This window comes from Anopheles maculipalpis, chromosome 3RL (assembly GCF_943734695.1).
Source record: "Anopheles maculipalpis chromosome 3RL, idAnoMacuDA_375_x, whole genome shotgun sequence".
Lineage (NCBI taxonomy): Eukaryota > Metazoa > Arthropoda > Insecta > Diptera > Culicidae > Anopheles > Anopheles maculipalpis.
In genome coordinates, this window is record NC_064872.1 from 75549089 (window position 1) to 75561768 (window position 12680).

At 44.7% G+C, this 12680-nt stretch overlaps 2 protein-coding genes across 3 annotated transcripts in view; one reads left to right on the forward strand and one right to left on the reverse strand.

Moving 5' to 3' along the window:
- Positions 1 to 12680, forward strand: part of LOC126562130 (leucine-rich repeat-containing protein 15-like) — a 487244-nt gene that overhangs the window by 382952 nt on the left and 91612 nt on the right. Inside the window, exon 3 of one of the 2 annotated variants that reach the window (XM_050218556.1) lies at positions 4293 to 4307. The exons of the other annotated variant lie outside the window; for it this stretch is intronic. The gene's annotated coding sequence lies outside the window, so the exon portion shown is untranslated. Of the gene's footprint in view, positions 1 to 4292; positions 4308 to 12680 lie in introns of those variants that run through there. 2 annotated transcript variants of the gene reach the window in all.
- On the reverse strand, positions 5995 to 10292 carry LOC126560995 (uncharacterized). The gene is made up of 6 exons (XM_050216944.1): positions 10034 to 10292; positions 9695 to 9871; positions 8487 to 9466; positions 8168 to 8216; positions 7703 to 8092; positions 5995 to 6047 (listed from the first exon to the last, which is right to left on the reverse strand). Exons 1-6 carry the CDS (start codon positions 10290 to 10292, stop codon positions 5995 to 5997), a joined length of 1908 nt encoding a protein of 635 aa, XP_050072901.1.

The following is a 12680-nucleotide window of genomic DNA, read 5'->3' on the forward strand; positions in this document are numbered from 1 at the left end:
TGCTCTCGATTTACAAGTCCACACACTAGTGGACTTCCCGAAGCGAAGCGGTATCGGATTTTTAAAAAGAAACAGTCCATTGCATTACGGAGTCATTGTTGTACATCGCTGTGAATCAATTATCAATTGATTCCATGATGTATGTCAGGAAAATAGCTAGCATTTTGGCGCATATTTAGGTAACCTCGTATTCAGTCACATTAAAATAAAAAAGCCGTTAATTGATTGTTTAAATTATTAACAGCTTATGTTTTTATGTGTTAACTCATGGAATACTCTTCTTTGCAATAAGAAACCAAATTCTCCATTTAATAATCAAACTGCGATGCTGGTTTACAATTGTTTTCTTACGCATGATAAGCATACTGCAACCCAAGCGTATCTGGTAGGATCATCATCGGGATATCAATAGGGATAGGGAGATATTTTTTCAAATTGATATGATAACAGCTATGCGCATTGAATAGTGTCTTTCCTTAGCGTCCGTACTGCACCTCTTAGCATTGAAAAGGTGATCTTACGTCCATCAGCAACAATCGTATCTTACCGTCCAAGCTACCAACCGATTGCAAAACCTAGCCAGGCTAGGGACTCCCTAAATAAAAGCCGGCATATACACACGTCAGCAGCAGCAATACAGGCGAACACCGACGTTAAGTAATCGCCGGAGGCTGATAAGCTATGACCAGAGAGCGCCAATCAGAGCGGTAAGCGCCCGCAGCCCCATTTCTCCCTCCCCCAAACAAGGGCAGTATAGCGTGTGTGTGTGCTGATAGAGCTTCATGCTGACGTTGATAATTATGGTTAAGCAAAAGCCGGGCGCTCGCTCGTACTCTTATCAGTTATGAGCGACGAGGGTGGCGGCGGTTGGTCAGTTGCTGAGCGCAGTAGTTCGTGCTTCTAGCGGTCAAGCGTATTGTGCTTTGCCAACGTAGCATCTTGGAAGCATATCGTGTGGCTTTTCCAGCCCAGTGACGGATGCGATCGATCGACCGGGTGGTAGTGCCATTTTGGAAGATGATTATTAGAAACGATCGTATCTCGGATCAGCGAGAACCGCGACCGGTTATGCACACGTGGCAGAGCCTCCGTCGTGTTAATGCACTTTTTAAAGTAAAGTGGTCCGTCCATACATGCTCTGCAGGCGCGTTTGGTAGCTAAAAGAGAAAGCATGCTTGATTTTAGATAGATACTCTTGAGAAGTTCTTCCCGGAGGAAAGGTCGTGTATATTGCCTTTCACGCTCCGTGTTTGCGTTGCGTATTATTGGGTCTTACCCAAAACGAAGAAGAACGAAAAGCAACTCGAGAGCAGAAATAAATCCTCCGATCGAAAGAAAACTGGGCGAACGAACTGCGAAAACGGAACGAGCGGAACGGACACTTGGCTCTAGGCGCGCGCTACAAAAATTCAGTGCTCCTAACGGTGTTTCAGGTTATGTTTTGATTCGCTTGATTCTAGAGACAAGGGTGTGCTGGAGGGGGGGAGTGGATTGTGGTATCGCGATGGGGATGAATGGTCGACGAACCAAGGAAAGGGTTCCACCAGTGCCACCCCCCTCCACCAAAGGGGTATTCCTGTATTCTCCTGTTTTCCTATCTTTCTTCCCATTCTTTTCCAGGGGGTAGCATGAGCGCATACACGTCGTCAGGTGGGTTCATTACCGTTGTGCAGTTGTTTTGCTTTTTTATGCGAGAGCTAGAACGAGAGAGCGCAAGAAAGTGACAGCAAGCAAAAGAATGACTACTGCGCTAGTGCAAGCGAGAGAGAAAAGGGCAGAACGGAAGAGAAAATCACGCACCCCAGCTTCTATCGACGTGTCATTCGCCCTCACCGCTATTGCTATTCTTATCGCTCTTTCGCTTCGCTGTTTTCGCTCTCTCTCTCCTTCAGCAAACGCATTCCGATGCTGTCTTGCAGGGAAAAGAAAACATAAATATGGGTTTTTTTAAAACACACACACACTCCGTGTTCCGTATGATTTCAGTTGGGTAGAAAGTGCCGGGCTGGGTCGAAAATTCTCGATAAATTTCCCAATTAATGAACCTGCAATCTTGCAGACCCTGCCGGTGAAAACACTGAACCCGGATGATAGTGTAGCAGCAGGCTGTCGATTTTGACCTGTCAATTGCGACGTAGAGAGATGACACGCATACACCGCGGGCGCGATGCATATTTCTCTCGTGATTTGCTCAACAAAGAGAATTTGGATGTTGGTTTGTGTTTGCCCGGTGTGTTCTTTTCCCAAATACAAAAGCCTCAGTGCTGTCGATTAGAGCTCCCTTGGGGACTGATCCCCCCACCCCCCCACCCCCCCCCTTCCCTTCGCCAACCCATCGCGTAAGCAAAACTTCTCACAACCCAGAACAGATCACACGTCGACAAAAATCAGTGGCAACCCCGCGATTCTACTCATACACACACGCTCATCCAAGCAGCTAACTGCAGCATACGGGGTCCCCGACTGTGTGTTAGTTGTGTCCGCTCCCGGCACCTTGTTAGCCTGTCGTTGCGTATATTCTTTGCACAGCAGGCTCTAATCCCCCTTTTCATTGTTGTCTCGACAACAAGCTCGCACACACAAACACATACACGCGCGCAGCCTGGCGAAGAATGGGGTTAAAACCCCGGCACGTTGACATGTTGAAAAACATCGACCTTCCCAAATTGGTCACCTCGAATTATATGGGAGAGGTGAAAGTATCTTAGCAACATCAGCATTAAACGAGATGTTACTTAGGCCACCAATATAAAACAAACTTAACTTGATGGGCTGGCGACCGTTGCTTACACGAAAGGACCGGTACCAATTCCCAACATAAGTCAAGAAATCCGGAAATGGGAAGTCTTACTTGAGTTTGATATAGTTGTCACGGGAGAAGAGCTCATTCGATCTTCATATATATATACTTACTGTACTGCTTTTATCAATGATCCGGGATTAGATGGGGGTTGTTCTCGTTAGAGACTCCAGTTTGCTGCACTTGGCTTTGACCTTTACCGATGGGATGAAAGTGAACGGAATTCACGGGTACACACATGCACATATGCGCCACACAAAATCCGGGAGGCACCACGAATAGCACAACCGGGAACGTGGACCGCAATATGGAAGAAAAGAGTTTAGAAAATTTTAGGAAATAATCCTTTCACCAACAACAATCCTTCCGTTTTGCACGTGGGCTGTTCCGTATTTTTGCACTCCTTTCCGCACAGTTCAACGACACATGGACACACACACACACTTCACACAAACCGTACTGAATGTCACTATTATTTCTCTTGTCTATTGTTTTTAGCGACTGTACACGACTGCTGGTAATAAACTAAATGTTCCTTCTGTTGCAATTTACACTTGTTCCTGTCATGATGCGGCTATCTGCACAGCCTCCTTGTTACGAAAGGAATGAAACTGTCTGACAGTTTCGCAAGTGACAGTTTGCAATGGGGTGAAAAAACACCAACATAAACCGCACAAGAGCCGAAAAGGATATCAAAACACAAACAAGACCTGATATCCTTCTGCATGAATGGGAGTCTGTGTATGTGTGTGTGTGTGTACCATTCTCCTGCTGCCATTAAACTCTGGACCAACGCACACACACGCATTCGCTCACACTTAGGAGGCAAATAAACATCGTCTTCTATCACCTTCGCACACAAAAATGCAAGAGCGAGATAGAGGAGTAAAGAAAAAAGGGCGAAATCGTGTGACAGCAAGTGAATGCGCGCACCATCTGCCACAAACACGGGCGAGTAAGCGAAACAGCTGACCCGGGTAATCGTGCTGCATAGCACCAGCAAATATGCGTATATGTGGCAGCAGGAAAGAGAGCGAACGATTAGCTCGACCACGTTTTTTCGACTAGAGCAGTTGCCCGGTTATTTTCGGGATGAATTTTCTAGCCCACTCTTTTATTATCGGGAGACGCATATGTTTTCGTCCCGATTCGTTACAAAGTATTACAGGCCGAGGAATGGCTGTGCAATCTTGGGGTTTGGATTTTCCTTTTTTATCGCTTGACCTTTTCGATAAGCAAAACACAGCTCGTTCTGAGCGCGTGTGTGTCTCGCCGCATAAAAACATTATAGGTGAGAAGATTCGAAAATATAGCACATATATGTCTGAGATCGAGATCGAGACACGGCATATTGCGACACCACCTTTCCCGTGGGGCCCCGTTTGCATGTTTCTTCAGGGTAAAACGCGACACGCGCACAGATAGCGCGAGAGAGACGGAAGATGGTCTAGGAGCTAGGAGGTGAACAGGTGATGGACCAAGAGAGAAAGAGAGGGAGAGAGCGCGAACGGTGGACAGGACCCCCACACCAACAGCGCCACACCAGCAATATGGTTCTGCGGAATGGTGTGTCCTCCTCCGCTCCGGCCAAGTACGATCGGATGCGACACCTTGAAGGCGCATAGCGAGCTCACCGGAGCCATCCGTCGGAAAACTGGATCCTGATCGAGAAACAGTTTTCCTTCGCAATGCTCTCACTCTCCCCGTCTAGAAATTACGATGACGCGTCTTATACCTGAACCGGATTTTTTTACCACACACGCACACACACACATACACACGCACGCGAGCAAGTCTGGTTCGTTCCGACTTGGACCCTAGATCTGATTTTCGGGGACAGTTCGTTACTGCATAAAAACTCTGTCTTTTCCGTTGCACCGAAACGGTGTTAAAAAAAAAAAACGGCGAACGATTCACGACTAAACACGCGGTGCGTGTCAATTTTGCACCCGGTTAAAGACGGCGCACTATATCGGACGGTGAAGATGTGGCAGAAGAATAAGTAAGACCGATCTTGCGGTTTGCTGGTGCCACTGTGTTTCACCCACCGGTTTCGGAAGTACCCATTCAGGGACGAACCGATGGTCTAGCGCTGTGTTTCGACGGTGTGCACACACACACACGTTCGGAGTGCAAAAATACGGAATACTACGGTGCGGAACAGGATGAATGGAAAAAAGAAAGGATGGAACACGGTCGCACACGAGTCGCAAAATATCTCACGGGTTAGAAAACTCGGCGCAGGTAACAGGACTGCCTTCTCGAGCCACGCACTTATACAAGTATGTGATGAGTTGTTCGCTTCGAAGAATTCCCCGAACGTTCGAACAGCCCGGATTATCGGGGTGGAAGAAAACACGCAGCAAGCATCGAATGCGAGCGGTTGTAAACGGTCCGTATGTTGCTCAAGGTTGCTCAAGGCAAAGTGTGACAAATGTTGCGTACCACGCTGATTGTAGTTGTAGTTACTTTGGTTATGCTGATGTAGTTGAATTTACACGTTTGCCGAGACTGGTTTTGGCAGTTGCATGAATGACGGAGAATTTTCTTGATTTAAAGTTTTCTTTTTTGTAAATCAAGATCACAAGTTACATAAATGGAGAAGAAAATGCTTTGACCAAAAGTTATGCTGCTGGTTGTCCAAAAGAAATTTGGTTGTTTTAGAAAGCGAATATGGTCAGTGGAATGCGTAGTTGATCAGTAGAGGAGTTTAAACATTCGATCGTTGTGAAATATTATATTATGTAACAATAATTCATATTTATTGAGCTGTAATTTGATCTCGAAAGACTAGTGTGAGTTTAGCATGAGCTAGACCTGATGCTTGAAGATCCATCCACTTGAAGAACCTTTATTGTTGAAGAGGGTATCCTTGGGGTTCGTTCGCCAAATTGATCATTTTCTGTTAACGGGTCTCAGGAGGTAGATCACGAATACTTATCATGTTTAGTCAATAAATGTCTCATTCATTACCCGTAGACGAAATTTAAAGGGAGCGAAAATCACGGTTAATTTAAAACAGGGAGGAACAGGCAGAGCGCGCTTGCTTAGCTATAGGAACATAATAGTATGCCTTGCTTGCACAGCACTACGGATAAATCAAATCAAGGAAGCTAAAATTAACGAGTCAAGATCTCTTTGGTGAATCTTGTGATATCATAAACGACGAAAATAAGAATAATATTTTTTCATAGTTAATCTTCCGATAGTGCGATGATGAAGCGTCCTTCCGGACCGCTCCCCCGTTCTAAGGTCGTCCAAACAACTTTTAGAAATGTAGGTCACGTATAACCCGAAATCAAATACAACACCGTTGCAATTTCTGTTTGAGAATGTATGCCCAATTCTCTCCCAAGTTTCACTAGAGGACGATAAATATCGTTAACCAACTCGAAACAAAAAGTCACAGTTCAGTGGGTGAGATTCATTTTTTGTATCTTCCTAGAATCATCGTTACTTTGGGACAGGAATTTTCTCCGATGGGGATTAGGATTGGTGTGCAGTAAAGCTACTGCGTGTAGAATTTATTGCTTTAATCTATGACGGAAATTGATGCGTCGCTTAAAGTGCTTTCTGAAGTCACATCCGACTGATGAGGGTATGTGGGACTTTCAACTAGAGGTAAGCGATTGAGTAATGCTGCAGCTTTAAAGCACTTTATTTTATTGCAAAATTGATTTTGGTGTGTCACTTAGATGAATTACTGAGTTCATTTTTAAGGAGTGGTAGATATAATTGTTATAAAATAACATTAATAAAGGAAAAGATTTATCGACCAATGGAACTCAACATTTATTCTTTAAACCTTGCACAAAACCATTCATATACAATATGCTCGCAGTAAAAACATACAATGTTAAACTCTTTCACCATGTTCCCGAGGTGATTAATTTAGCCCATTTTAGACTATTTTGGGCTCACGCTGCCTCCACGCCGATCCCATACATATGCAGGATAGCGCGTCCTTCTGCTGATGTTAAAAATGTGAAAAGAAAAGCGGTCCAGTTTGCCAACGACCGAATTTACATACCCAGGCGACGAAATTCTGCGAAAAACACAAACTCATGCTCTCTTGGAAAAAGAAACGGCCAAGGGTGGACTCAACAACAGAACAAAATAGATGCAAAAAAGTATAATGCAAGCTGAAGGTACCGTGAAACCTTTTTTTTTAATTTCGATTGACGCCTTACAACGGACAAAAAAAAAATCATTTGTAACCGTATGATCGACCCAATTGACGAAGCATCAGCACGTAACGAAAGCGTCTTAAAGCGCAACCAGGCGTCTCCATCGAAAATAATCGTTTTGCGTAGTGTGTTGCAGGATGAGATATTTTGCAGAAGATAATTGTAGCTTTAGAGCGTAGATGGAAAGAAAATGCAAAACGTTATTTTATTTTTCACATCGACTGCCAAGCAGATAATAAAGAATTGTCACACATTTTTGAACACTGAAACACCAAAGTAAAATGCGTTTTTTTTTTGCGTCGTCGTCCTGGTACACTGGTATCCATAGTAACAGATTAGTTGGATTCACTTTCATCACCCATTGAAGTGGCTTATTCCTGTGTCGCCAGCATCTGCTTCCCTTGATGCCCTTTCGAGGGTAACTTTACATGGCCTACTTTAACGTGCTTTCGTTTATTGACAGCTTTCTGCTCTTTGGCGGGAACGATGTGTTCTACTTTTGCCGCTCTTTTGTGTGTCGTTGATCTTGATGGGTGGTTTGTCGGGGGTTTCTTTTTTTCTTCTTGCGTCTTTATCATACCTTTCTTATGTGCATTAGTGTGGTTGTTTTCGTTTTTGTTCATTTTAGCCTTTCTAAATGTTCGTTTTTGTTTCCTTGCAGGCGACGACCATTTTGCACGCTTTTTGTTATGTGGTTTTAATTGTTTACTACTACGAATGGGGCGATTGCTTGTATTCACTCGTTTTTCTCTCATCGGTTGAGAATGTTTATGTTTTAAATTGAGTCTATTAGAAACTGATCCAACTGATGAAGGCGAACGACGTGGGACAATGTGTATCGGGGATGATGTAATCGTAATGACTTGATTCTTATTGTTCTTTGGCCGAATGTTGGGACGGCTAAGTATGGGTTTTTGAGTAGTTAGCTCGCTCAAAGGACGATACCTCTCTGTTTTATCCGAAACAAGCCGCGAAGATTGAACAATTTCTGCTGGAGCACCTTCTTCGGCTGCTTCTTCACCCCCTGCTTCTTCGCCACCCTCTCCTTCACCACCCTCTCCTTCACCACCCTCTCCTTCACCACCTTCTCCTTCACCACCTTCTCCTTCACCTTCTCCTTCACCTTCTCCTTCATCACCCTCTCCTTCATCACCCTCTCTTTCATCACCCTCTCCTTCACTACCCTCTCCTTCACCACCCTCTCCTTCACCACCCTTTTCTTCACCACCCTCTCCTTCACCACCCTCTCCTTCACCACCCTCTCCTTCTCCTTCTCCTTCTCCTTCTCCTTCTCCTTCTCCTTCTCCTTCTCCTTCTCCTTCTCCTTCTCCTTCTCCTTCTCCTTCTCCTTCTCCTTCTCCTTCTCCTTCTCCTTCTCCTTCTCCTTCTCCTTCTCCTTCTCCTTCTCCTTCTCCTTCTCCTTCTCCTTCTCCTTCTCCTTCTCCTTCTCCTTCTCCTTCTCCTTCTCCTTCTCCTTCTCCTTCTCCTTCTCCTTCTCCTTCTCCTTCTCCTTCTCCTTCTCCTTCTCCTTCTCCTTCTCCTTCTCCTTCTCCTTCTCCTTCTCCTTCTCCTTCTCCTTCTCCTTCTCCTTCTCCTTCTCCTTCTCCTTCTCCTTCTCCTTCTCCTTCTCCTTCTCCTTCTCCTTCTCCTTCTCCTTCTCCTTCTCCTTCTCCTTCTCCTTCTCCTTCTCCTTCTCCTTCTCCTTCTCCTTCTCCTTCTCCTTCTCCTTCTCCTTCTCCTTCTCCTTCTCCTTCTCCTTCTCCTTCTCCTTCTCCTTCTCCTTCTCCTTCTCCTTCTCCTTCTCCTTCTCCTTCTCCTTCTCCTTCTCCTTCTCCTTCTCCTTCTCCTTCTCCTTCTCCTTCTCCTTCTCCTTCTCCTTCTCCTTCTCCTTCTCCTTCTCCTTCTCCTTCTCCTTCTCCTTCTCCTTCTCCTTCTCCTTCTCCTTCTCCTTCTCCTTCTCCTTCTCCTTCTCCTTCTCCTTCTCCTTCTCCTTCTCCTTCTCCTTCTCCTTCTCCTTCTCCTTCTCCTTCTCCTTCTCCTTCTCCTTCTCCTTCTCCTTCTCCTTCTCCTTCTCCTTCTCCTTCTCCTTCTCCTTCTCCTTCTCCTTCTCCTTCTCCTTCTCCTTCTCCTTCTCCTTCTCCTTCTCCTTCTCCTTCTCCTTCTCCTTCTCCTTCTCCTTCTCCTTCTCCTTCTCCTTCTCCTTCTCCTTCTCCTTCTCCTTCTCCTTCTCCTTCTCCTTCTCCTTCTCCTTCTCCTTCTCCTTCTCCTTCTCCTTCTCCTTCTCCTTCTCCTTCTCCTTCTCCTTCTCCTTCTCCTTCTCCTTCTCCTTCTCCTTCTCCGTCATTTCCATTTCCGTTACTATCCACTCCTTCGTCTGCCTCATCCGGGACGGTAGTAATACCAGTCACAACATCCGTCTCGATCGAAGATTCAGTAGTAGTAGTAGTTTTGCGTCCGGGCATTATGTAAACTGGATAAACTAAGTAAATACACGCACACACCAAGGCGTGAAAAAACGAGAGCAAAACAAAACAAATCAGTAATGGCAGTTAAATCAGTCATCAATTTAAGAAAAAAAAAACCGATAAAAAAGCTCTGTTTCTACAGCAGTTGACATTTATTTGATGGAAAGGATAAGCTTTTCCGTTGCATTGCAAGCGTTTGCAGTGGTAGTAAACACATGGACCTGCTTACACAGACGACTCACCTGGATAGGCACAGCATGGTCTCCGGACGAAGCCGATGCGAACGTAATTCACACAGTACTGGCGCACACCGGGATCATCGAGGGCAAATACGTGCCGACCAAGGTCAACGATGGCTGCCTGCAGGTACGGTGGATAAGACGGCCAACGACCGGTCGCAGCATAGTTGCAAAGGATCTCTGCAATGAAATGTGAACGTACACCGGAATGGGTTTACTGTTTCGTCGTGTTAGCCGGCCCCCGGGGTGTGTTTTCACTTTGCTCGGGAAAGGATGGTACTGTTGTGACAGTGACCTGCAAAGTACAAGCCTCCCGGAAAGGGTGGTTGTCCGTTCACTTACGAGGCAAGCGTAGCAAATCCTGAGAGCTCCCTTGCGGTTTCTTAGGCCCATTGGTACCGCCGGGCGGTAGGATGACGCCCGGTACTAACGCTGGCGGTCTCCAACCGTTCGGTGGATCGCCCGATATTGGGGAGTCGGTCGGTGCCGGACGAAGCCAGAAGAATGTGGCTACACACGGCCGGATGCTGATGGTGACGAGCAGCACAATTAGCAAAGTGCTGCTCGGAAGATGCCGACCCCCTTTACAAGGTATTTCCATTTCGCACCAACTCGCCGTGTGGTTGTGTGGTACCGGTGCGCTAAACAGTTCTCCTGTACCTTCCCAGTAGAGGTTTTGCTACTACGAATACACTTATGCGTGAGAACTTTTGTTACTTCACCTTGATAGGACGACAGTGGCCGACGTCGGTGTACGTGCACTGATTTTACCCGTTTCACAGACTGCTCTTGGTAGTGTATGGCTATTATCGGCACTGTTGTTTGCTCATGAATTCGCTATTCACGACTATTTACGAGAAATGATAATTTAAAATTAACCTTCACTTTGCATTCTACTACAGGGCTCGAATACGAACCAATAAATAACTATCTCCTGGTTGGGATTTGGCTGCTCAGAATACAAGATTTACCTTTTGCTCTGGTGAACAGTTGCGTGCCAAGTGTGGTCTATCGAGCTTACACGTGCACGCTTAGGCGCCAAAGATGGGGCAAACTGTTAAGAAACGGTCACACTAATGATGTGGGACCGGTGGGATTTCTTGGACCCAAGCGCCAAAGTCTCATTAGATTGCGTTAAGCGTATCGAAGCACAAGGTGTCGGTGTAGACTAATGATAAAAGTTTCGGCTTCATAATGACTATCAGTATGGAGTGTAGGGAAAAGAGCGAATATTAATATTGCATATGGATGTGAGCGACATGGCTCAATTTCAACACTAATAAAGTCAATTGAATTCTTTATTCGAACCAAGTAGAAACATATCAGAATTCGTGGAAATATATGCACAGCCACGTTAAGCTTTCTCTTATTTTCTATATTACTCTAAACAAGGAAACTGTTGGGGTTTAGTATTAGTGGTTATATAGATAAAATACCTAAGATTGTTTAAAAAATGATTGGTAGCTATGGCACAGTGCCAGATTTAGCCTTTCTTGCGCTCTAAGAGGACTGGAAATTTGATCCTTTATCCCTTTATCACATGTGATTGGATTTATAAATAAATTTTCCTACACTTTCTATTTTAATGATCGTTGAACATTGATCTAAATAAGACCAAAACTACAGAGAAATTGAGGAGGAGAGATCGGTTTAAGTTGTTCCACAAAAAGATGCGCGGCCCAAAGACGTACCCAACAGTATGCTGCACGTCCTGATCGGATCAAAGTTGAGCGAGTTTCGTTGATCTTGAGCTCTGAACACGTAATGCGATTAGGCGCCTTCATGGTGGCTCGTATGTTGAACTACCACCCAACTCAACTCGGTGTCAAATTTCAGAGAAATTCAAACGATCCCAGGCTCAAGCAGCATTTATTGCTGGTTTACTTCTTGGAAACACCGACGCGCCTTCTCTCCTTGATCTCGTTTCTCTATATGTTCCCAAACGATCGTTTCGTCCTTGTCTTCGTCGCCACCACTGCCTTTTTCCCCGGCAAAATGGATGCTTTCTGCGACCGCTTTGATTTTGACATCTCTGAGTACTCTTGCCATTCTCTTTCATCATCCTTTATTTAACTTTAAATACTTCCTCTTATCCTTTTCTTTTACTCCTGTCTCGACATGAATTTTCTCTTTTATCTACTTCCTTTTGGTCTTTGTCCTGGAAGTACCCTGGATCCTTTTCTGTACTATAGTTTTTAGAATCAATTTTAGATTAAGAATATGATTTTATAGTCTTTATGGCAAACCATTTTTTTAATAAAAAATATTAAAAATTATGTGAGTTGTGTACAAGCCATTTTGAATTGTTTCTAAATACAACATTTGCTAATTTAACTCATAACTTCTATTGATCCTTTGAGTATTCAAAATAAAACTTTTTTTTTAAATAACATTTCAAAATTTGGTTTTATTATCAAGCCTTACACTGACTGTCTTGCACGTCTTCGAACCAGTTCACAATCGTTGGCTATATTTGTTCAGCAAACGGCGATTATAACCATGAACCGGCATTGACAATTAAGTGCCTATTACGAGTACCGGAATGGAGAAAAAAGCTCGGCATAGTAGGAACTAGCTGATGTAAGTAAACGCCTAATAAGCTACGGACGTACTACCTTGTACCCAACAAACACAATGTCCGGTGCGTAATGTGGCCTATGACATCGTTTTTTACTACGGGCAACGATTTTGTTTCATTTAAAACCCAGTCTGCGACACATCTAATGGCGTTCCGTTTTATTTATGTTTTTCGCGATCAGTTCAACCGTACCAAAGCAACGTTGTTTGTACATTTTCCCGACGAGCCGCTTTGTTGGCAAGCTGTAGAGTAAATCCTCTTTGAATTGGCACTCGAGAACCTCGACAACGAATCGAATCCGGATCAATGCACAACTGCAACGATTGCACTGTGGCACGGCCTGGTTTCCGGGATTCAACTGACGGAACACCATCATCGTTACCGGTTATGCTACTGTAGCTACTTACCCAC

Excerpts from the sequence above, each read along its gene's own strand:
- LOC126560995 (XM_050216944.1), bottom strand. The coding sequence starts at position 10,292 with ATGGAAATACCTTGTAAAGGGGGTCGGCATCTTCCGAGCAGCACTTTG. Across the intron at positions 9,872-10,033 it reads GGATTTGCTACGCTTGCCTC|AGATCCTTTGCAACTATGCT; the intron begins GTAAGTGAACGG and ends ATTTCATTGCAG. Across the intron at positions 9,467-9,694 it reads ACCATGCTGTGCCTATCCAG|TTTATCCAGTTTACATAATG; the intron begins GTGAGTCGTCTG and ends GTATTTACTTAG.